Genomic DNA, 20,986 nt, shown 5'->3' with positions numbered 1-20,986 from the left:
TAACCTCAATAAGTAGCCTCAGTGTAGTAGCTGCTATATATTATAAGGATTGTTGAGTACAGTAGCTCATTGCATAAGTCACTTGCACTGTCTGTAGAATTTCAATGCAACTAGCTGCTAGGAAGATAAGTTAATTCCTTCCTCCATTTGGAAACCACAGCTCATGCGTCTATCCTAACTCTCCAGATGTATTCAACAGATGGTGCGTGGGTGAGAGCTTTCTTAAAATATTGATTGCATATTTTTTATTTTGTATGTGCTTCAATATATTGTGATCATGAGCCACAGTTGCCATATTTAAAAAAATTAAGTTTCCTCTGCTGGCTGCATCGGTGATCTTTAATCAGCCTGCAGGGACAGTGGTTTTTTTTTTAAACACTATAAATGTGAGGAATGGGATTTCCCTGCCATGATATTTCTAAAACATGTGTGAGCAAATCCTCAAACAGAAAGGAAACCTCAGTCCTTGCAGTCCAAATGCACTTATCACAAGGCACGTTATCGACTGAGCAAAGTCCATTCCTGCAGCTGCTCTTGAATGGCAATGATGTGCTAAGTCTTGGCTCCTGTAGTCTAAACATTTCGAAATGCATCAGGAGCTGCCTTATACAAAATCAGACCATAGGTCAACATTATCTACACTGACTTGGGAGTGGCTTTCTAACATTTCAGGCAAGATTGTTTCTTTGCCATTCTGGGGATTTCAGAGTTTGAAAAGGGGAACCTTTTGCTTCCAAAGCATGTGCTTCACTGCTGAGCTATGGTCTGCCTAGAAACATATGGAATTATAAATTTTGTTCACAGCAGCTTATTCAGCTCATGTTGCAGTAATGAAAGCACATCAGCTGGCAATTGAGATGTTCTTGGTTTAAATCTTGCTTCAAACTTGGAACGCAGAATTGGCCTTACTATATCTCACCCTCAATGCATTCTTCCCTTGTTACCATAATAATGATAATAATTACCCGACCCCACCCATCTCCCCCCCACCCCTTTTCTACCTAATGTCTCAACAAATGAAACTGATTTGTAAAAATGTTACATGGAAAAAATACGAGAGACATTACACATACTTCTGTAAAACAAAAACAAACAAACAAAAAATAATAATTAAAAAATAAAAATATTAGCCTGCACCACAGAGCTATTTGAGGATTGCTGAGATACTGTATTTGAGAGCTGTGGTGCTGCAGTGGCTGTTAGGCTGAGCTCGGAACCATGACTCCTTGTTTCAAAATCTTCCCAGGGCTATTAACTCAGAAGGTATTGTGAGGCAACCCACGTGCTCCCAGAGATGAAATTCTGGTGTAGATTTGAACCCTGGCAGGTGCAATTGAGGGTATAACAATTTGCCTTCTGCCACAGTCCCAATCTGGAATGGGAAGGAAAGCTTCCAGTTACTGTTTCCTTAATGCAAATAGCAGATGTTGGACCCCTCATCTGGACTGAGACTGCAGCTGGAGGGGGCAAAGTGTTGAAGATCACTTATGCCACTGCCAAGGGTCTGAGCTACATCAGTCTCCTACACCTACTGTTTGCACTTAAAAGCAATGTCAATGTACCTGTAAATGGTTTGAACGTTACCTATTTTAGCACCAGTTCCTATGCAGTATTGGAATGATAACTGCCCTTCTTTATATGCAGGTGTTTAGGATTATTAGGAGGATTCCCTGTAAACAAGTTGATAATTTGCTTGGAAAAACCTTTTAACGATGTAAATGGGAGCGGGAGACGTGAGGGAGTCCAAAGAAGTGATGAAACCACGTTATGATATAAGTAAGGTTGTTTATTATTTGTGCATTTGTATCCAAAAATTTTTAATAAATATTTATATAAAAAAAAAAATATTAGGAGGATTCCCGAGAAGCATATTGAACAGTCTTTAGCACTATGAAAATGCTAAGTGATGCTTTATTAATTTTATTAATTTTTGCGCATTCTCAATTTCAGGTGAGAGCTCCTATGTTGAATCCAGCTCTTGGCATGCACGAGGCAGATCTCTTTAAGTCATCTGGTACCCTAATCAGTTTTATCTACCCAGCTCAAAACCCAGACCTCCTGAACAAACTGTCAGAAAGAAGAACCACTGTCTTGGCTATGGATCAGGTCCCTCGCGTGACCATTGCTCAAGGATATGATGCTCTCAGCTCCATGGCCAACATCGCTGGGTATGAAAACACAGTGTTTTAACCAGCTGTGTGATTACATCAATGAGCAGTTGGGTTTTGGTTGGGATTCATATCCCAAACAAAGGCTTGTTTTCGTTTGTGAACAAGGGCAGCCAGTGTGGTGCTCTCCACACCTTGTGGACCATAGCTTCTACCATCACTGGCATGCCGGCTGCGGCTGATGGAAGTTGTGGTCTGCAATATGGTGAGGGCACCATGTTGTCTATCCCTTGGATAAGCGATTATGTCCAGTTGTGGAGATATGCCTGGAGGTGTAGTCAAGGCAGATAGCCAAGCTATCCGGTTTGGAAAATATTTAAGAATTGGTATCTATTTGGGTTCAAAGAATGTATGGGAATCTGAAGCCCACTAGGTTCTCTCTTATTACTGAGGGCAAGGATCCATTAGTTGGGAAAGGAATTAGGAAGGAATTACTTGCAGGTGAAGAATCTGAATACCGGGGGTGAATACTTGCACATAGAAAGGAGTTTTTAAGCTCCTGCAAATTTGACCCAAACTTTGTAAAGCCCAAAGAGCACGGGCCAGATCAGAGGGAGGTTGCCATCAACAGCTTGTGCATCTCCTTAGGAATGAGGAAATGAGAAGGCTATGTTTTGGACAAGCAAATTTGTACCATCTTATAATAAACAACAATACCCTCTTCTAAATAAATAAAATAAATGTAAGGTTGGGAAATGATACGGATGCTTGTGTTCTCTTTTATTTCTGACAGCTATAAGGCAGTTGTGTTGGCAGCCAATCACTTTGGTCGTTTTTTTACGGGTCAGATCACGGCAGCTGGCAAAGTCCCTCCAGCGAAGGTAGGTAATGAAATAAGTGCAAGTGCTGTTATTTGCAGGCACAATCATCAGGTGATAGAAATGTGACGTGACTTTGCATTTCAACTGCAATAGATACTGGTTGGAATTTTGCTTCACAGGATGACTACCTCCCCCCCCCCTTTATTTAGCATCTCTCAGTGAGCCAAATATAGCTTCTTTTGCTGTTAGTAGGCATTTGTTTGGATGCAGCTGAGGCTGAATTTCTTATGAATTGGCATCCTTCAAAGTTTAAGATGTTCAAATTGTAGACATTTAATATAAAAAATTGGCTTGCTGTTGCTGGAATACAAGGTCTTCATACACAGCGTGATGTGTCTTATGAATTGCATTTTTGGTTAAAGAGATGCTGTGCTTTTTATCTAGACTACAACCTAAAGAACAATACTTTGCTAATGTCTAGAATTCTAGGTTTAATTTTTGTTTTTACAGGCCCCCCTTTTTGTTACAGGCTTGTAAGATAAAGTCCAAAGATCTGTACTGAGACTACTGCTGTTGTAACAAGCACAGTACAAAGTGTTGTGTGCAGATCCTAAAGTACAAAATACACACATAGTTCAATACACAGATATTTCTGTGTGTGATTTGCCACTTTCCCCTTTAAAAGTGGGAAAGCCCCAAACCTGACATGTTGGTGTGTTTTAATAACTTCTTTATCTGCTGTTCATTTTAATTATCATTTAGATGGTTTAAATAATTAAACTTTTTAAAATATAATTTTAATATTAATTCTAGGTTTCATTAGAATCAAGGACTATATCAATTTTGATAAATAAAACAATATAAGGGTGGAGAAAATATTAGAGTATATCAAAGGGCAAGTAATATGTGCTTTATTTTGTTCCTGGAGTATTTCTGTACAAAATACTGTACCAGATACTGCTCTTGCAAGAGGATTAAATTCGGCTCTCCAGGAGCAATGTAGTAATCGCTTGGAAGCTTACTGACCAGACTGCGTTTATTCTGCGCTAACCAAATCAGATTTTTTAGTGGGGAAAGCTCTGTGGTCTCTTAAATTTATGCAAATTAAGTATTCTTGCATATATTTTCATTAGTCTGCATGCATAGAAGAAGATTCACCCTCCTGCACTATAATTAGTGACAGGGAATCAGTGGAATGTCAGTGGAATCTTTATCCCCTGTTACTAATTGTGTGTGATTTCTGTGGAAATTGTGGCTGGAGAGAGAAGGCTAGAATTTTCCTTCCTTGTGAGCTGTGGTCCTGCTAAAAACTTCACTTTAGTTTACTATTAACAATTAATTATAAGTAATAATAATGGCAATTGCGTGAAGTGATTGGCTGATGCATCTAGCATCACTGTAGTTAGGCCTTCAGATTTGCCAGATGTTGAATGCAAATAATGCCTGGTTCCAAGGAACTGTGGGATATGCATGCAATCCTGCTTACTGTGCTGCTTATGTACTTAATGGAAAGGTGGTAGTCCCTGATTTAAGCTTAGTGCTATCACCCTGCTGCTGCTCCCTCACATTCCCAAGGAGAAGCTGCACTGGATTTAGCTATTGTCTTCCTCCAGCTGCTTACAGATGGTGCATGGTTGCTGTGCAGCTTTTGGTTTTCTAAATCTACCCCGAAAGAAGCCCTGGCTGCTCTTTTCCCAAATACTGTTGCACTGTTTAGAAAGATCCAAGGGATAATACAGATTAGATTAGTGCCGAGCTAGTTTAGCTATATCTTGGCATTGGGGGATTGTGGGAAGGCCAGAACAAAAGTTTGGGAGTGTGGAGTATTAACCAGATGTAGAAGATGTTAATCCTCTTGGTCCCAAGGATGTGTCAGAGAAGTCAGAGAAGTCACACTGAAATGTGAGCAATGTGTTCATTTCTGCAGAGGACAAGAAGAATGTCCCAGAGTGAGAGAGCAAAGACTAGGAGGCCCCATGGCAAGGAAGGGGTCAGCTTGGTGTCCTTGACAAGCAGAAAATCTTTCTTGTGTAATAAACCAGAAGGATAAAACACTTTTTCTGTATGGACTGTCAACAGAACAGCCAAACTGAGTTGTACTCTTAACCCTAATGAGACTTCTTAACACTTTCAGAATATGGCTATGTCTGAACTGGGTTTTAAGACCTGAAATAGGGATTGTGAGAATGAGACCAAAGAACTGAGATATGTGCACAGTCACATTTAGTGTGGATATTTGGAATACTCCCATGTTTGCTCCTTTCCCAGCTTCCTGAATGTGCACAGGTGACCAGATATCCCATCAGAGGGAAAACTCACAATTGTGCCTAGGAGTAGTTCCTCTTGTTTACAAAATAGCTACCTGATGGCTGGGAAGTTGCAAAGGGTCCTTTTGATTGAAATATTATTCCGTTGACTGGCTGACTGCTTTTTTTTTTGGTAAGGCACTGAAGAAGCTGGGTTCTGCTTGAACTTGCTTGTAAAATATTCAGGCTCAGGAAACCATTTTCATTCCATATTCATAAACACTGAACCAATGCCAGTTGATTTGTGACTTAACTGCACTGTGTTTTGTGGACGCAGGTTCTGATCATTGGTGGTGGAGTCGCAGGCTTAGCATCTGCAGGAGCAGCTAAATCAATGGGAGCTGTGGTTCGTGGGTTTGATACCAGGTATGTGCATACCCATTGTAAATTATTGCTAGCGGCCTTACTATTTCATTTGTATCCATCTATTCTGCCAAGGAGGGGACGTGGGTGGTGCTGTGAGTTAAACGACAGAGTCTAGGACTTGCCGATCAGAAGGTCAGCGGTTCGAATCCCCGCGATGGAGTGAGCTCCCGTTGCTCCTGTCAACCTAGCAGTTCGAAGGCATGTCAAAGTGCAAGTAGATAAATAGGTACCACTCTGGCGGGAAGGTAAACGGCGTTTCCGTGCGCTGCTCTGGTTCACCAGAAGTGGTTTAGTCATGCTGGCCACATGACCCGGAAGCTGTACGCCAGCTCCCTCGGCCAATAAAGTGAGATGAGCGCCGCAACCCCAGAGTCAGTCATGACTGGACCTAATGGTCAGGGGTCCCTTTACCTTTATTCTGCCAAGGAGTTTGGGCCAGCATGTCATATGTGGGGTCCCAGAGAAACATAGGAAATTCCCTTAAAAAGCTGGGCTTTGGTCCATCTAGACCACCCCTGTGGGCCTATTTGACCCAGTAAAAAGCCCTTCCTGGGTGGAGCCTTCGCTAACGCTGTCCTTTCGTTTCTCCCCAACACCCTTCCTGTTAATAGCTTATTTTTCTCTTCAAATTTACAGAGCTGCAGCATTGGAGCAGTTCAAATCACTAGGTGCGGAGCCTTTGGAGGTTGACCTAAAAGAATCTGGGGAAGGGCAGGGAGGCTATGCAAAAGAGATGTCTAAAGAGTTCATTGAAGCCGAGATGAAACTCTTTGCAAAACAGTGCCAAGATGTTGACATTATCATCACGACAGCTCTCATTCCTGGTAGGTGTCCTGTGGAGCAGGCAGCCCTTTTCCTGTTGAAATGAAAAGAATGTGTTTACTTAAGCAGATTTGCAAAGATATTTGTTCTGACTTGGTGTCAAAACAGCACATGACTCGAAATTCGTCACTGGCTAGTACATCATGTTTTTAAAAACTTTGATAATAGGCACATGTGCACACAATGATTTTTATTGGGACCACAATGCATAGAGAGGGGAGATTGAATCCTTCCCTCCCCAGCCATGATCTTGCCAAAATTGCTCCTTCATTGTGTTGGTATTTAGCTCATGGTGAAGGTGTGAAGGTTCATTCAATATTGGGTGGTCTTTTCTGAAGGCTATTAGCAGTGCAGGAGAGAGTGATTTTCGTCAGGATCATGACTGCGAGGGAAGTTTTCAACCTCTCCCTCTTGCTCTCTCTCTGCACACTGTGGTCCAAATGCAAGCTGTCGGTTAGTTGGCATTGTTCTTGCTTTTGCTTTGTGCCATTTGGAGCCCAAGATGTTAGCCCTGCAAAAGACATGAATAAATCTGCCATTGATACTAACTTCTGCTGACCTTCCGGCTGAAAGTAGTCACCACCTCAGGGCTGAGTTTGTGTGCAAGACTGCTAGGTTTCTTCCCATTACAGTGGTACCTCGGGTTAAGTACTTAATTCGTTCCGGAGGTCTGTTCTTAACCTGAAACTGTTCTTAACCTGAAGCACCACTTTAGCTAATGGAGTCTCCTGCTGCCGCCGCGCCGCAGGAGCACGATTTCTGTTCTCGTCCTGAAGCAAAGTTCTTAACCTGAGGTACTATTTCTGGGTTAGCGGAGTCTGTAACCTGAAGCGTATGTAACCTGAAGCATCTGTAACCCGAGGTACCACTGTACAGTACATTTCTGCCCATAACACTTTACTGCTGTCTCATTTGGGATACAATTTGGAATACTCAGCACCAAGCCTCCCATGAGGTTGGCCACTCTTCAACTTCCCGTGATGTTTTCGGTAGCGTCTTAGTGGAGGAGAGGGCTTCTTCCTATCTAGGGATGTATCTTGCTCCCATTGAATCTGGGATAATCTGGAAGTGAATCAGATTGTTGCGTATGGAAATGCATGCATGCAACTAAAATACTATGTTTACTGAATTACATGCAAATCAAGGGGAAAATTAAGAGAAATCATTTCTTCCTTTAGAGCACCCTTTCTCAACCTGTGGGTCCCCAGATGTTGTTGAACTACAACTCCCATCACCCCTAGCTAGCAAGGCCAGAGCTCAGGAATGATGGGAGTTGTAGTCCAACAACATCTGGGGACCCACAGGTTGAGAACTGCTGCTTTAGAGGAAAATGTGATCACTGGTTCTTCCTTATTTGGTGTACTTGATACAGTGCTTTCCTACTTTCCCCCCCAGGTAAAAAAGCTCCAATCCTCTTTCGGAAAGATATGATTGAATTGATGAAGGAAGGCTCAGTTGTTGTAGACCTAGCTGCTGAAGCTGGGGGAAACATTGAAACTACAAAGCCAGGAGAACTCTATATTCACAAGGTACTGGTTTCTTAATAGCCACCAGATATTCTTAGTAGCCGCTTTCAGCAGCAGCCTTTGTAAGTGGAGTAAGTCAGGGCCCCACCCACACATGCCAGTCTTGTCTACACTGACTGGCAGCAGCTCTCCAGGGTTTCTGATGGGACATTCCCAGCCGTACCTGGAGATGACCCCTAGGACCTATTGTATGCAAAGCAAATGGTATACCATTGAGCTGTGACCCTTCCCATTCGTTTGGCAAAATCAACAATTAGTACCATGTTCTTAGATGCTGATGTCTAGGAATGGTCCCCCCCCCCAACTTTGACTTCAGGAGTTGTGTCTCAGCTTGCTTATTCATGAAGCCATGTTTTTGGTATCTCCAGGGAATTACACACATAGGTTATACGGACCTTCCCAGCAGAATGGCCACCCAAGCCAGCACGTTGTATTCCAATAACATCACCAAGCTCCTGAAGGCCATCAGCCCGGACAAGGAGAAGTTCTTCCTTGACATAAAGGATGAATTTGACTATGGTACCCTGGACCATGTTGTAAGAGGAACAGTGGTAATGAAGGTAAGCTAATCTATGTTATTTTTTAAATTGGGAGTCCAAGCCTCAGCCTGTTTTTCTTTTCTCTTTTCTACAACCTGAATTGAAGCACCTGTATGTTTTGAAATTCCCCTGGATAATCTGTCATCAATGTGCAAGTACTTAATCCTGGGGGTACATCCATCAGTTTAGCCTTTTTTGGCTTCAAATGAACCAAGCATGTTGAATGGAACTAAACTGTGCATTCAGATGCACACAGTGTTATCCAGATATGATATCTGGCTATTCCTTTGTTAATTGTTGTTTGTTAAAAATGCTTGTGCATAGCTCCTTGCCAGTATAATACACACACACACCAATCAGCAGATAAGATTTGCTTGAGAACCACTTTGTCAAGGCAGGAGAGGATCGTAGGTCCATACCTTTGTTGACACTTCCCGGAAGAGTGCTGCAAATCCCATAGTCACAGACACCTCTTACTCCTTTTGCCTCTGGATTTAAGAACTGGCAGGCTAAATCATGTCTCTGGGCAGTGGGGGGGGGTCCACTTTAGCTTAGGAGATTGCAAATTCTCTGATTTGTTGGATAAAACCACAACTGCTTTTTCTCAGGACGGAAAAGTGATTTTTCCAGCACCACCTCCCAAGAACATTCCTCAGGCAGCGCCTGTGAAGCAGAAGACTGTGGCAGAGCTGGAAGCAGAAAAAGCAGCCACCATTACACCCTTCAGGAAAACAATGACGACTGCCTCTGCATACACAGCAGGTGAGAAAGCAGCTGCCGTACTCTGGCCACTCTGTGGAACCTGCATCCAAAGATGTCCCAGGGCCTAATAATGTCTAGAAGTAAAGATGGATCTTGCTGTCAAATTATAGGGAGCCAGGTAGCTAATCTTCCCTCTTCCTCTCAGGTCATTCACCCTTGGCGAGTCCTCTCAGGTGTGTGTGTATGTGCATGTGCATGTCCATGTGCATATGCATATCAACTGTGGCTTGCATTCCTGCAGCCCCCATCCTCAGTTGATCCATACAGTGAGGCATTATTGTCCCCACTCCATTCAAATGATCAATTCTGTGACTTGGCGTGTGTGAATGATTTACATCCCTATTGGGTAAATGGGCTCTGCTCACCCCAGCACTCTTATTTTTTTGCCACTGCCAAAATTGGTGGAGGTAGAATAACTAACTTTGTGTGTGTGTGTGTGTGTGTGTGTGTGTGTGTGTGTGTGCATACATATAGAGCTTTCCGAACCATCATGCTATTTAATCCATTCTGGGCCTTTAAGCGGGAGAAGGAGAGAGTTGAAATGTACATTGCCATAAAATATCAGAAGCAAGGTCTAGCTTTGCTAGTACTTCCCATGGATCATGTGCTATTTAGGCAGCCTGAAAATGCTAGAAAAATTACTTTGAGAAAAATGAATGACTTTGCCATCTTTGTAGGACTAGCTGTCTTAGCCACCTTGGACTCCTTTGGAGGAATGTGTGGGGTACAAATTTAATAAATGAACACAACTGTAGAAACAAAGGGAGGCTGTATTTTGTCAGTGTTTAAAACTTAGCATGAAATCTACCATATGTTTTCATTCATTGCAGGACTTAATGCTCTCTTGTCTTGCAGGACTCAGTACCTTGCTCGGATTGGGTGTTGCCGCTCCAAATTCAGCTTTCACTCAGATGGTGACAACATTTGGCTTGGCTGGGATTGTTGGGTACCACACGGTGTGGGGTGTGACTCCTGCACTCCACTCGCCACTCATGTCTGTGACGAACGCCATCTCAGGTAATACAAATGACTGCTTTTTTTTTGGTTTTGACCCTGACATTTCTCTGAGGGGTGATTTGTCACTTAAAAGTGTAAATGACACCAAACACATACCTGTATGTGGAAATGTGTGTCATATAGGTGCCCTCAACCGACAGCCAGAGGATGGGTTGCAGCTCCCTCTTTGTGGGGTAAACGTTGCTGTCACATAATGTGTTCACAAGCCTAAAATGTGGGTTTTAGGTATGGTTACCAAAAAATAAGTAACGCCAACTAAAAGTATTGTTGGGACACAAGGTATTACAGACTAGAGTCCTAGAGTCTATTTCATCACATGTACATTCTGCCTGGAAATTGGTAGGTTTATGCACAGTGGAGCCAGCTTTTACACAGTGATTAACAAAATGCAATATAATCAAATGGAATCAATTATGTTTTAGTTCTCTTGTCACCCAAGAATGGGCTAACGTTTGCAACATCAGCCATATAAAACCCTGGCTTAGCCAAAAGGGTCTTGCAGAGTCCCCTTCAAAGTGCTGAACACTTTTGCAAAGTGCTCTGCATCAGGTGATTGATGAGATAACTATCTGGCCAAATCCAGTTTCCTGCCCTTATCTAGATACTTACCACTGTCATAATTTGGTAGGTAGTTTCTAGCTGTATTGCTGGTGACATTAAGTGTACATTTGGCAGGGTAGTCCAATGCAGATTTGAAAGTACTGTATTATCTAGTTAAGACGCATTCAGACAGCACCTTATTCCATTTTCCCTGATAATTTTTGTGTTCTGTGTGATCTTTCACATAATATGAAATACACTTGTGGAAATCTAGTGAAAATTTAGCTCTCATTTCTATGTTAACTGCTTCCAGGAAAAAGACCCATTTGCAACCCCGCTAACCTGGAAAATTATGGCATACAGTCCTTTCCCACCATTTTCATGGGTGACTCATGGATGCAAAGAAGTGCACATAAACACTAAAGGGTTTGTGTCTGGGTGGTGGTGAAATGTTCAATGATATTTGCTGTTGTGTCACACCAAACCTGCTGGTGTGAATGAAAATTAGTGCAATCTATCAGTCAAAAACTCACAGTTCCATAAGGCAACAGTTAATGCACAGTAGAAGGAATGTTAGAAACCAGAACAAGAGCATTGTAAACAGGATCACTAACACAACAATCTCTGTTGGTGTTTGTCAATTCTTGAATAGGAGGCATATATAACAACTGGCATCAGTTTCCCCTGTTGTACAGGAACTTAACTGCTGTTTTCCACCCCACAGGGTTGACAGCTGTTGGTGGATTGGCACTGATGGGGGGACAATATCTCCCTGATAATGTACCTCAAAGCCTTGCTGTTCTTGCTGCTTTTGTGTCCTCTATCAACATTGCAGGTATGGACTATCTTTTGGCTTTCTTGCTTATTGCCTTTAGGAATGTTGAACCAAAACAGTGATGTCACAAATTGCAGTGGCCAAGAGGTATGGTATGCTTGTGTCTCCAAATTGAGAGAAACCAGTGAAATACGTTTCTGACCTCTAGTTATTTGTTCATGAGAAACCTGAGTCCTTAAGCTTGTGCAGTGGCAACAAGACCCATCACTGGTCCTAATGTCACCATTATAGAGCAAGGACCATATAGCTCAGGGGCAGAATGTTTGCCTTACATGTTTGCCTTGCATGCAGGTCTTAGGTTCAATCACTGACATCTCCAGGTAGGGCTGGGAGAGGCTTCCTGTCTGAAACTCTGGAGAGCCACTGACCGTCCATGTAGACAATACTGAGCTAAATGGACCAATGGGTATAACTCGGTATGGTATAAGCAACTTCCTCAGTGAGCTAAGGCCATGATGAGGATGACTTTGCCAGTGTTGGAGAGCTTTTCTATGAACTGCCTTAGCCTGAGCCAGACCATTGTAGCTCAGCATTGTCTACACTGATTGGCAGCGGATCTCGAAGGTTTCAGGTAGGAGTTTCTCCCAGCCATACCTGGTGGGGATTGAACCTAGGACCTTCTGCATGCAAAGCAGATGCTCTGCCACTGAGCTATCACCTTTCCATTCCAGGCCTGGCTTGCTCTGCTATTTATCCACAAGCTATCAGCAGCACTGTATTTCTCTCCTGCTCTAACAGATATGCACTGAGGTCCTCTTGGACCTCTGGTTTTGGCATGTGTTGATACCATGCCACTCACATGGACCATGCCCCAGTCAGTAATAGCTAAACATTTGTTCTGGTTCTGGTTTCAGCCTCCCCCTCTTGCATGCATCATATAATAATTCACAATAGCATGAGGACGAACCTGTCAGGAACCACAGTCAAGCGTAGTTCAGTAATAAAAAACACAGTGCCGTTGAAGTTAGCTCTTCACTCAAGAGACCAAAACAGCTCAGGCCTTGTGATCCCAGCAACTCTTCCCAGTATGTCTTGCCCCAATGCAGCAGTTATGAGGACTGAAGGTCCCCGCCTTCCCACAGCTGCCTGACCCCTCCTCTCCAGGGTTTTCCCCAAGCAGTTGTAGACTGTGTCTGCGCACAACCAATCTCTCCTCTGCCCTTTCTCTCTGTGTTCTGGGTGAACAGGGGTTGAGGGAAGCTGGTCACAGCAAGAGGGGAGACTCCCTGGATTCTTCAGCAGCCGGCCTCTGTCCCCTGTGCCCGCTCCTGCCTCTGAGTCTGGTCTGCCCTCTGCCGCAGACTCTTCCTGCTCACTCAAGCCTGTTGCCTCCTCACCTTCCGACACCTCAACCCTCCTCCTCCCAGTCTGTCCCTTCTTCCCTCTCTGATCACTCATCATCATCCCACCACCAATCTCTGGGCTCTGAGCCGTCTTCCCTTGGGGGGGGGGGTTCCTCAGCTGGTGCCTCTCCCCACTCCTCTGCATCCAGCCAGTCTACGCCAGCACCCTAGGAGAGGCTGAGAGTCTATTATTAAACAGAGGCTTGAACTTCAGAACAATTGCCCATTTTCCTAGCACTCAATAATACCATTATGCTGGTTTCGAAATCTAAATATTCTTTTCTTTTCTTTATGGGAAAGGTGGTTTCCTAGTCACACAGAGGATGCTGGATATGTTCAAGCGCCCCACTGATCCCCCTGAATACAATTACTTGTACCTGTTGCCTGCTGGTACTTTTATAGGAGGATATGCAGCAGCTCTCCATAGCGGGTATAACATTGAACAGGTAAGAAGATCTCTTGGGGACCCAGGGTACCATTTTCTTTCAGTGCATACAGAAAAGGTAAATTGGCAGTTTTCGGGGGCATATTACAGACTGCACGCACACCCCTCCCACCCCAATCAGCATCGAGGAACTGCAGTTTTTAAATGGTGCTGAGAATTGTATCTCTTTGAGAGGTGTAAACTACAGTTCCCAAGATTATTTCTGCATGTGTGTGCTTTAAATGCATGTTGTGTGAGGCTGAATTCTATCTACCTAAGAGAGTCATTCCCTCCCCCCCCCCCAATTTTTTGGCTGCAGCTTGCCCCAATTCTTCTGTGGTAAAAACACTGCAGAACCTTTGGGAATGGCACATGATAATGCAAACAAATTGCTAATGCAGAGAAGATGAGGGTTCTTAAACCCCCATTCTAAGTAAAGAACAAGACCCACATATTGGTTCGAATCCCCGCGATGGGGTGAGCTCCCGTTGCTCGGTCCCTGCTCCTGCCAACCTAGCAGTTCAAAAGCATGTCAAAGTGCAAGTAGATAAATAGGTACCGCTCTGGCGGAAAGGTAAACGGCGTTTCCGTGCGCTGCTCTGGTTCTCCAGAAGTGGCTTAGTCATGCTGGCCACATGACCTGGAAGCTGTACGCCAGCTCCCTCGGCCAATAAAGCGAGATGAGTGCCGCAACCCCAGAGTTGTACACGACTGGACCTAATGGTCAGGGGTCCCTTTACCTTTACCTTTATTGGTTTGGCTTAGTAGGCAGTCAGGACTTTCTGTCTCCACCAAGTCCTCCTAAGAATTTTTTAGCTTGCACAGTGGAAGGGCAAAGTGGATATTTGTCACTTGGCTTCGGAGAGCGGCAGAAGCAAGCTGGAAAAAACGTGCATTTCTTCTGCCTTCTCTGAGGCTTCCAGCCCAAAGCAAGAGCCGGAGGACTTCAAGGGAGATAAGATCTGTTCTTATACTTGGCACAGTGAAGAATGCCTTTCCACAACCAAATTCATTGCAGCTCGTGCCAGAATGCCCCAGTTGTGCCAACGTATTTAGTAATCCGGCAGTTGTTCCATATAATTGCAGTGAGTGCAATATATCATTCTTTGCAGGAAATTAGGTGCTTTGGCATACAGCATTCCTGGTTCTGTTTGGTATACACAAACAGTCTTGGTTTACTCTCCTTCCAAGTATGTCTTTGGATTTGAAGTCTGTGGATGAGGCCTGTAGTACCCTCTCACCCTCTATTTTTGGGGGGTACGGTGTCTAGCAATTGCAGGTCCTTTATATGTTTTTTCAAAAACTCTTATTATTATTATTTTCACTTCTTAAGATGATCTACCTGGGTTCAGGCTTGTGCTGTGTCGGTGCTCTGGCTGGCCTCTCCACCCAAGGAACAGCTCGGCTTGGCAATGCTTTGGGCATGATAGGTGTTGCTGGGGGCATGGCAGCTACTCTCGGAGGCCTAAAACCATCCCCTGAGCTACTGGCGCAGATGTCGGGCGCAATGGCTCTTGGTGGCACCATAGGTGAGTGCAGAGCTAAAACACCACCTGGTTTTAGGAAAACCTCTGAACGCAGGACAGTGTCTTTTTTTTTGCAGTTGAGCCTACTGCAGGTGATGCCATTTTTCCCTGTCAGGTGTCTTCATGCTTCAGAGACGTGGGGAAACTTGTTTTCTTTTTAGCAGATAAAGCAGGGTGGAAAACTATTTTCAGCCCACAGTGGTGAGTGGGGGCCATGGGCAAAAGAGGGGGGAATGGAGCAAGAGATGTAAATTTTGTGATTATAGTGGTACCTTGGGTTACAGACGCTTCAGGTTACAGACGCTTCAGGTTACAGACTCCGCTAACCCAGAAATAGTACCTCAGGTTAAGAACTTTGCTTAAGGATGAGAACAGAATTGGTGCGGTAGCAGCGTGAGGCCCCAATAGCTAAAGTGGTTCCTCAGGTTAAGAACAGTTTCAGGTTAAGAACAGACCTCCAGAATGAATTAAGTTCTTAACCTGAGGTACTACTGTACACATTAGGCAGCGGCTGTTTCTGGTTGTCCAGCAGGGCCCACCACCAGCAGAAGATATGGGGCCTACTAGAACCCCCTCATGCTTTGAGCTGGCGCCAACCTTCACAATACTTTGAGATGTGTTTCTTATATTTCTTTATAGTTCTTCAGCTCATTTTGAGCATATTACACTAATCCTGGCCTGACTGCACCAGCTGTCAGTTTTTGGAGCCAGTTGAAAGTGCTGGTTTTGACCTATAAAACCTTAAATGGCTCAGGGCCACAATGCACCAAGAACCTTCTTTCCCCATATGAACTGACTTGGACCCTGTGGTCATCATCTGAGGCCCTTCTTCATGCACCTCTTCCACAAGAGGTCCAGAGGGCAGCAACATGGGAACAGGCCTTTTCTGTGGTGGCTCCCCACTGGTGGAATGTACTCCCTAGGGAGACTTGCCTGGTGCCTTCATTAAATATTTCTTAGACACCAGGGGAAAACATTTCTCTACAACTAGGCCTTTGAAAAGTTGTGTAGTCTTTTAAATGTGCTTGTGGGAGGGGGGTTATTAATTTGTTTTTACCATTTTATTATGTATTTTGTGTTCTCATTTTGTATTTTTATGTTGTGAACTGTGCAGTGATATTTGGATGAAGGTAGGCAGATCAAACCAACAACATGCTTTATATGCTCTGTCAAGCAAGAGCCATCATCAGAATTAAAGGACAGAATTAAAGGACAGAGTCTGCGAAATCATAGAGGTGTTTGAAGTCAGGAGAAGAAAGTAATTGGGGGGGGGGGGGGAAAGCTCCTTAGTTTCTTGGATAATAGGTGCTTAGATCAGGTGTGATGCCCTCCAGATGTTGTTGGACTACAGCTCCCATCCCTGACAATTGGCCACACTGGCTGAGGCTGATGGGACTTGCAGCCCAACATCTGGATGGGACCATGTTGGCTGTTGCTGGCCTTCTTGCAGTTGTGTCCAGCACTTCCTATATTATTCTTATTTTTAGGCTTGAAATGCAAACCAGAGACTGCACATTTGTGCTATTGCTGAAGAAACTTTTGTATTATAGTGCATGCTGTCTCTAGCTTAGACGTTCCTGCATTGAGGGACAGCTTCCTCTTTACACACCACAGCATCGGATGGTTTACTACTTTTGTCTTGACAGGTCTGACAATTGCCAAACGTATCCAGATTTCGGATTTACCTCAGTTAGTGGCTGCTTTCCACAGCTTGGTTGGCCTGGCTGCTGTCCTCACCTGCATTGCTGAGTACATGATTGAGTATCCTCACTTTGATACTGATGCAGCTGCAAACCTCACCAAGATTGTGGCTTACCTTGGCACATATATTGGAGGTGTAACCTTCAGCGGCTCTCTCGTCGCTTATGGAAAGCTCCAAGGTAAATTGGCTTCTCTTCCTTTCCCTTCCCTTCCTGTCCCTTGGCATATCCTATCCATCTTTGTACACATGATTGCATACTCTTTGGTATGCATGTGTGCATGCCATTCCTCTTTGGTTTGGTTTTGGCTCAGGTGGTAAGCCTTTGTCCTGTATCCATATCAGACTGCAGGTGTAGACTCAAGTTGATCGAATACATTTTCACATACAGTGGTACCTCGCAAGACAAAATTAATTTGTTCTGCGAGTTTTTTCGTCTTGCGATTTTGTTCGTCTTGCGAAGCACGGATTTTGGAAAAGCTTCAAAAATACCAAAGTCTTCAAAAACCTCAAAAAAGGCTACCACACCGCGTGCTATGAGTTGCTCCTCGAAGTCAAGTCGCAACTGCATCCCCTGAATGCACGGTTTTAAGAAAAAGGAAACAAACTTGCAAGACAAAGGAAACAAACTTGCAAGACATTTTCGTCTTGCGAAGCAAGCCCATAGGGAAATCCGTCTTGTGAAGCAACTCAAAAAACGAAAAACTCTTTCGTCTTGCGAGTTTTTCGTCTTACGAGGCATTCGTCTTGCGAGGTACCACTGTATAAGAGATTCACTTGCAAATAGAAAGCTAACATGTATGGCTGTGATAGAGCCATTCTTCCTGACATCTAGGGCAGGGATGGGGAACCTGCAACCTTCCAGATGTTGTTGGACAATAACTCGCATCATTTCTGACCATTGTTTGTGCTTTCTGGAACAGATAGGAGTTGGCGCCTGGCAACATCTTGGTGGGGGGGGGGACAGGTTCCCCAACCCTGTTGTAGAGATTTACCAGCTGCTGAATCAGGGCCTGGTTGTTGCCAGTCCAGCAATTCTTGGTTGACCCACACAGCAGCTTCTGATTCTTTGCTTGAGGTACCTGAGGCGCCTTTCTCATGGGACCTGGAATAATAATCTGCTGGAACATAACATCTGAAGTGGAAAGCCTGCTTTATACACAGAGCCTCCCTACACAATACATTTTCTCTGTGATCTGGGCTTTAAGTTTTGCAGAGAGCTTGTGTGTTTAGGGGATGCACCCTGCTTCAGACATTATGTCCCAACATTGCAATGGAGGGGGTGAGAGCAGCCTTAGATTTGGGGGGATGGGTCTAAAAAAATGGCACATTCTTGGCCCCTTCATGCAATTAACATGAGGGTTACCTGTGGTGTATCTTGTTTTCTGGGAGATGTACAGTGGGCTGTGGCTATTACTTCATGTCCCACCTATGAACTTTCCATGACACATAGCTGCCCATACTTGGAAGCAGAATGCCGTACTAGATGGACCATAGGTTTGATCAATCAAAGCATTTCTTATGCTCATTGTTTGAAGTATATAATTGGAAGATGTTATGGGCCAGGTTTGGAGAACCATTAGGCTTCTAGGTGTTGCTGAACTGCAACTCCCATCACCCCTGGCCATTGGCCATGCTTGCTGGGGCTGATGGGAGTTGTAGTTCAGCAATGTTATCCACATCCGTTTCAGGCCTACTATTTCATTGCTTCTGGAATCCTATTGATTCCTGTTGATGTTGCCCATGGAAGATGGAGTTGATATTGGGCCAAAAGTAGTGTAGAGCAGATGGAAATAGAAGAGGAACTTGATATTGGGTCTGTGGGCTTCTGCCTCCTCCTAAAGCTGCTGATTTTCTAAAGCTGCCAATTCTAGGAATTGAAAGATCTTCCTTCCTTCCTTATTTACTTACTGCAGGTATCCTGAATTCTGCCCCCCTCCTCTTACCAGGCCGGCACTTACTGAATGCCGGCTTACTCACTGCAAGTGTGGGAGGAATGATTCCCTACATGATCGATCCTAGTTACACAACTGGACTGACCTGTCTAGGGTCTGTGTCTGCTCTATCTGCTGTTATGGTGAGCATGGGATTTGAAGGGGGTGATTTGGAATGCCGTGCTAGTGAAAATGCCAAACTGTAAACTCTGATGCAGAAAAATCACATTTGTTACTAGGCATGCTGAACTCCTACAAAGCTGAAGTAAGGTAGCTGTTATAAGTTGTATAGGTATGGAGAACCCTAAAGGTTCCAGACAGAGCAATGCAAAGCAATCAGTGTGGTATCTTTTTATTCCACAGTTTAGCCACCTGTTCTCCTTGACCTAATTTGATGTGAAGGTGGGAGAAATGAAACAGGGAAGGGAGGGAGTAGACCCACTCTGTTTGGGCTTTGCCCCAACCCACTGTGATGTGTGACCCCCAGGAGATTACCTCTGAGGGAATGCAGACCTTGACAAAAAAGAAAGAAAAAGGCTGTCCACCCATTCCTTTGTTTTTTTTGAAACAACATTTGTTGGCTTAAAGCATGGGTAGGCAAACTAAGGCCTGGGGGCTGGATCCTGCCAAATTGTCTTCTAAATCCGGCCTGCGGATGGTCTGGGAATCAGCCTGTTTTTACATGAGTAGAATGTGTCCTTTTATTTAAAATGCATCTCTGGGTTATTTGTGGGGCATAGGAATTCGTTCATATTTTTTTCCAAAATATAGTCCTGCCCCTCACAAGGTCTGAGGGCCAGTGGACCGGCCCCCTGCTGAAAAAGTGTGCTTACCCCTGGCTTAAAGATGCACAAAGTTCTTGAGTTTGGTCCAGTTCTTTTTGTAAAGTCAGACTTGAAAGCAATGTTGGGTGAAATTCCAGTGGTTTAGGGAGGCTGCTTCATATATTATATATATAGAATTGCATAACAGTTACAAAAACAATGGTTTGGTCTTGGCATGGTATTTCAATGGCCTTGGTGAATAATTTAGATACACTTGAAAAGGAAAGGGCTGTGGAGATCATTCAGAATGGTTTTGAGCAGAAGTGATACGCCAGTCTGCTTTTCATTTATTGGTTTCATTTCCATTCCACAGGGTGTCACTTTAACAGCAGCCATAGGCGGGGCAGACATGCCCGTCGTCATTACTGTACTGAACAGCTATTCTGGCTGGGCACTCTGTGCTGAAGGATTCCTGCTCAACAACAACTTGCTAACAATTGTGGGCGCGCTTATTGGCTCTTCTGGTGCCATCCTGTCTTATATCATGTGTGTGGTAAGGAAAACGTAGACATGTGCTTTCTCCCGTCAATACGCTGAGAAGACTGAATCATTGTGTGTGTGTGTGTGTGTGTGTGTGTGTGTGTGTATGTAAAAGTTTTGTGTTATAACTTCAGTCTTTGTGTTTTTAACTTGTTCATTCATGTCATTTTCCACCCACCCTGGTTTCTCCCCATGGCTCTTTTTCTTTTGTAGCTGTTTGCCCAATTCAGAGTACAGTGGTACCTCGGGTTAAGTACTTAATTCGTTCCGGAGGTCCGTTCTTAACCTGAAACTGTTCTTAACCTGATGCATCACTTTAGCTAATGGGGCCTCCTGCTGCCGCTGCGCTGCTGGAGCACGTTTTCTGTTCTTATCCTGAAGCAAAGTTCTTAACCTGAAGCACTATTTCTGGGTTATCAGAGTCTGTAACCTGAAGCGTATGTAACCCGAGGTACCACTGTACTGATTCTGTCTTTTAAATCCTTAAAGCACATTATATCCTAAAAGCTCTGAAACCAGGACTCATGAACATGGTATTTATACTGATGTAGTATACCATGCAAGGGACGCGGGTGGTGCTGTGGGTTAAACCTAGGGCCTAGGACTTGCCTATCAGAAGGTCGGCGGTTCGAATCCCCACAACGGGGTGAGTTCCCGTTGCTCGGTCCCTGCTCCTGCCAACCTAGCAGTTCGGAAGCACGTCAAAGTGCAAGTAAATAAATAGGTACCGCTTCAGCGGGAAGGTAAACAGCGTTTCCGTGCGCTGCTCTGGTTCACCAGAAGCGGCTTAGTCATGCTGGCCACATGACCCGGAAGCTGTACGCCGGCTCCCTTGGCCAGTAAAGCGAGATGAGCGCCGCAACCCCAGAGTCGGTCACGACTGGACCTAATGGTCAGGGGTCCCTTTACATTTATAGTATACCATGCATTTGAAGCTGTTCCTTAGTTGCTAGGCATGCAGCCAGGGTGATTTCTCTTTATTTATTTTTGCTTGGCTAACTTTTCGTTACTTAAAATGTTACACATCAATGTACTGTTCACAGAAACTCCAAACATATTCTGTTTCACTTAGGGAGAGAACTAAAATGACTCTGCTTGCAACCTGCAGGTTTTT

At 44.2% G+C, this 20,986-nt stretch overlaps 1 protein-coding gene across 3 annotated transcripts in view; it reads left to right on the top strand.

Annotated features, from left to right (window-relative positions):
* NNT (nicotinamide nucleotide transhydrogenase) overlaps positions 1–20,986 on the top strand; it is a 60,683-nt gene that overhangs the window by 15,673 nt on the left and 24,024 nt on the right. For all 3 annotated transcript variants that reach the window (XM_081881393.1, XM_081881394.1, XM_081881395.1), the window contains exons 4-17: positions 1,951–2,168; positions 2,902–2,989; positions 5,513–5,601; positions 6,238–6,425; positions 7,819–7,952; positions 8,318–8,509; positions 9,097–9,250; positions 10,106–10,267; positions 11,532–11,642; positions 13,286–13,431; positions 14,743–14,938; positions 16,582–16,815; positions 18,551–18,711; positions 19,706–19,885. In XM_081881393.1, the coding sequence (XP_081737519.1) occupies positions 1,951–2,168; positions 2,902–2,989; positions 5,513–5,601; positions 6,238–6,425; positions 7,819–7,952; positions 8,318–8,509; positions 9,097–9,250; positions 10,106–10,267; positions 11,532–11,642; positions 13,286–13,431; positions 14,743–14,938; positions 16,582–16,815; positions 18,551–18,711; positions 19,706–19,885 (2,253 nt within the window). The remainder of the gene's footprint in view (positions 1–1,950; positions 2,169–2,901; positions 2,990–5,512; positions 5,602–6,237; positions 6,426–7,818; positions 7,953–8,317; positions 8,510–9,096; positions 9,251–10,105; positions 10,268–11,531; positions 11,643–13,285; positions 13,432–14,742; positions 14,939–16,581; positions 16,816–18,550; positions 18,712–19,705; positions 19,886–20,986) is intronic.

This window comes from Podarcis erhardii, assembly GCF_964252035.2.
Source record: "Podarcis erhardii genome assembly, chromosome: 11".
NCBI lineage: Eukaryota > Metazoa > Chordata > Lepidosauria > Squamata > Lacertidae > Podarcis > Podarcis erhardii.
Note: the sequence above shows the minus strand (reverse complement) of the source record. Positions and strands in the feature narration are given on the sequence as shown.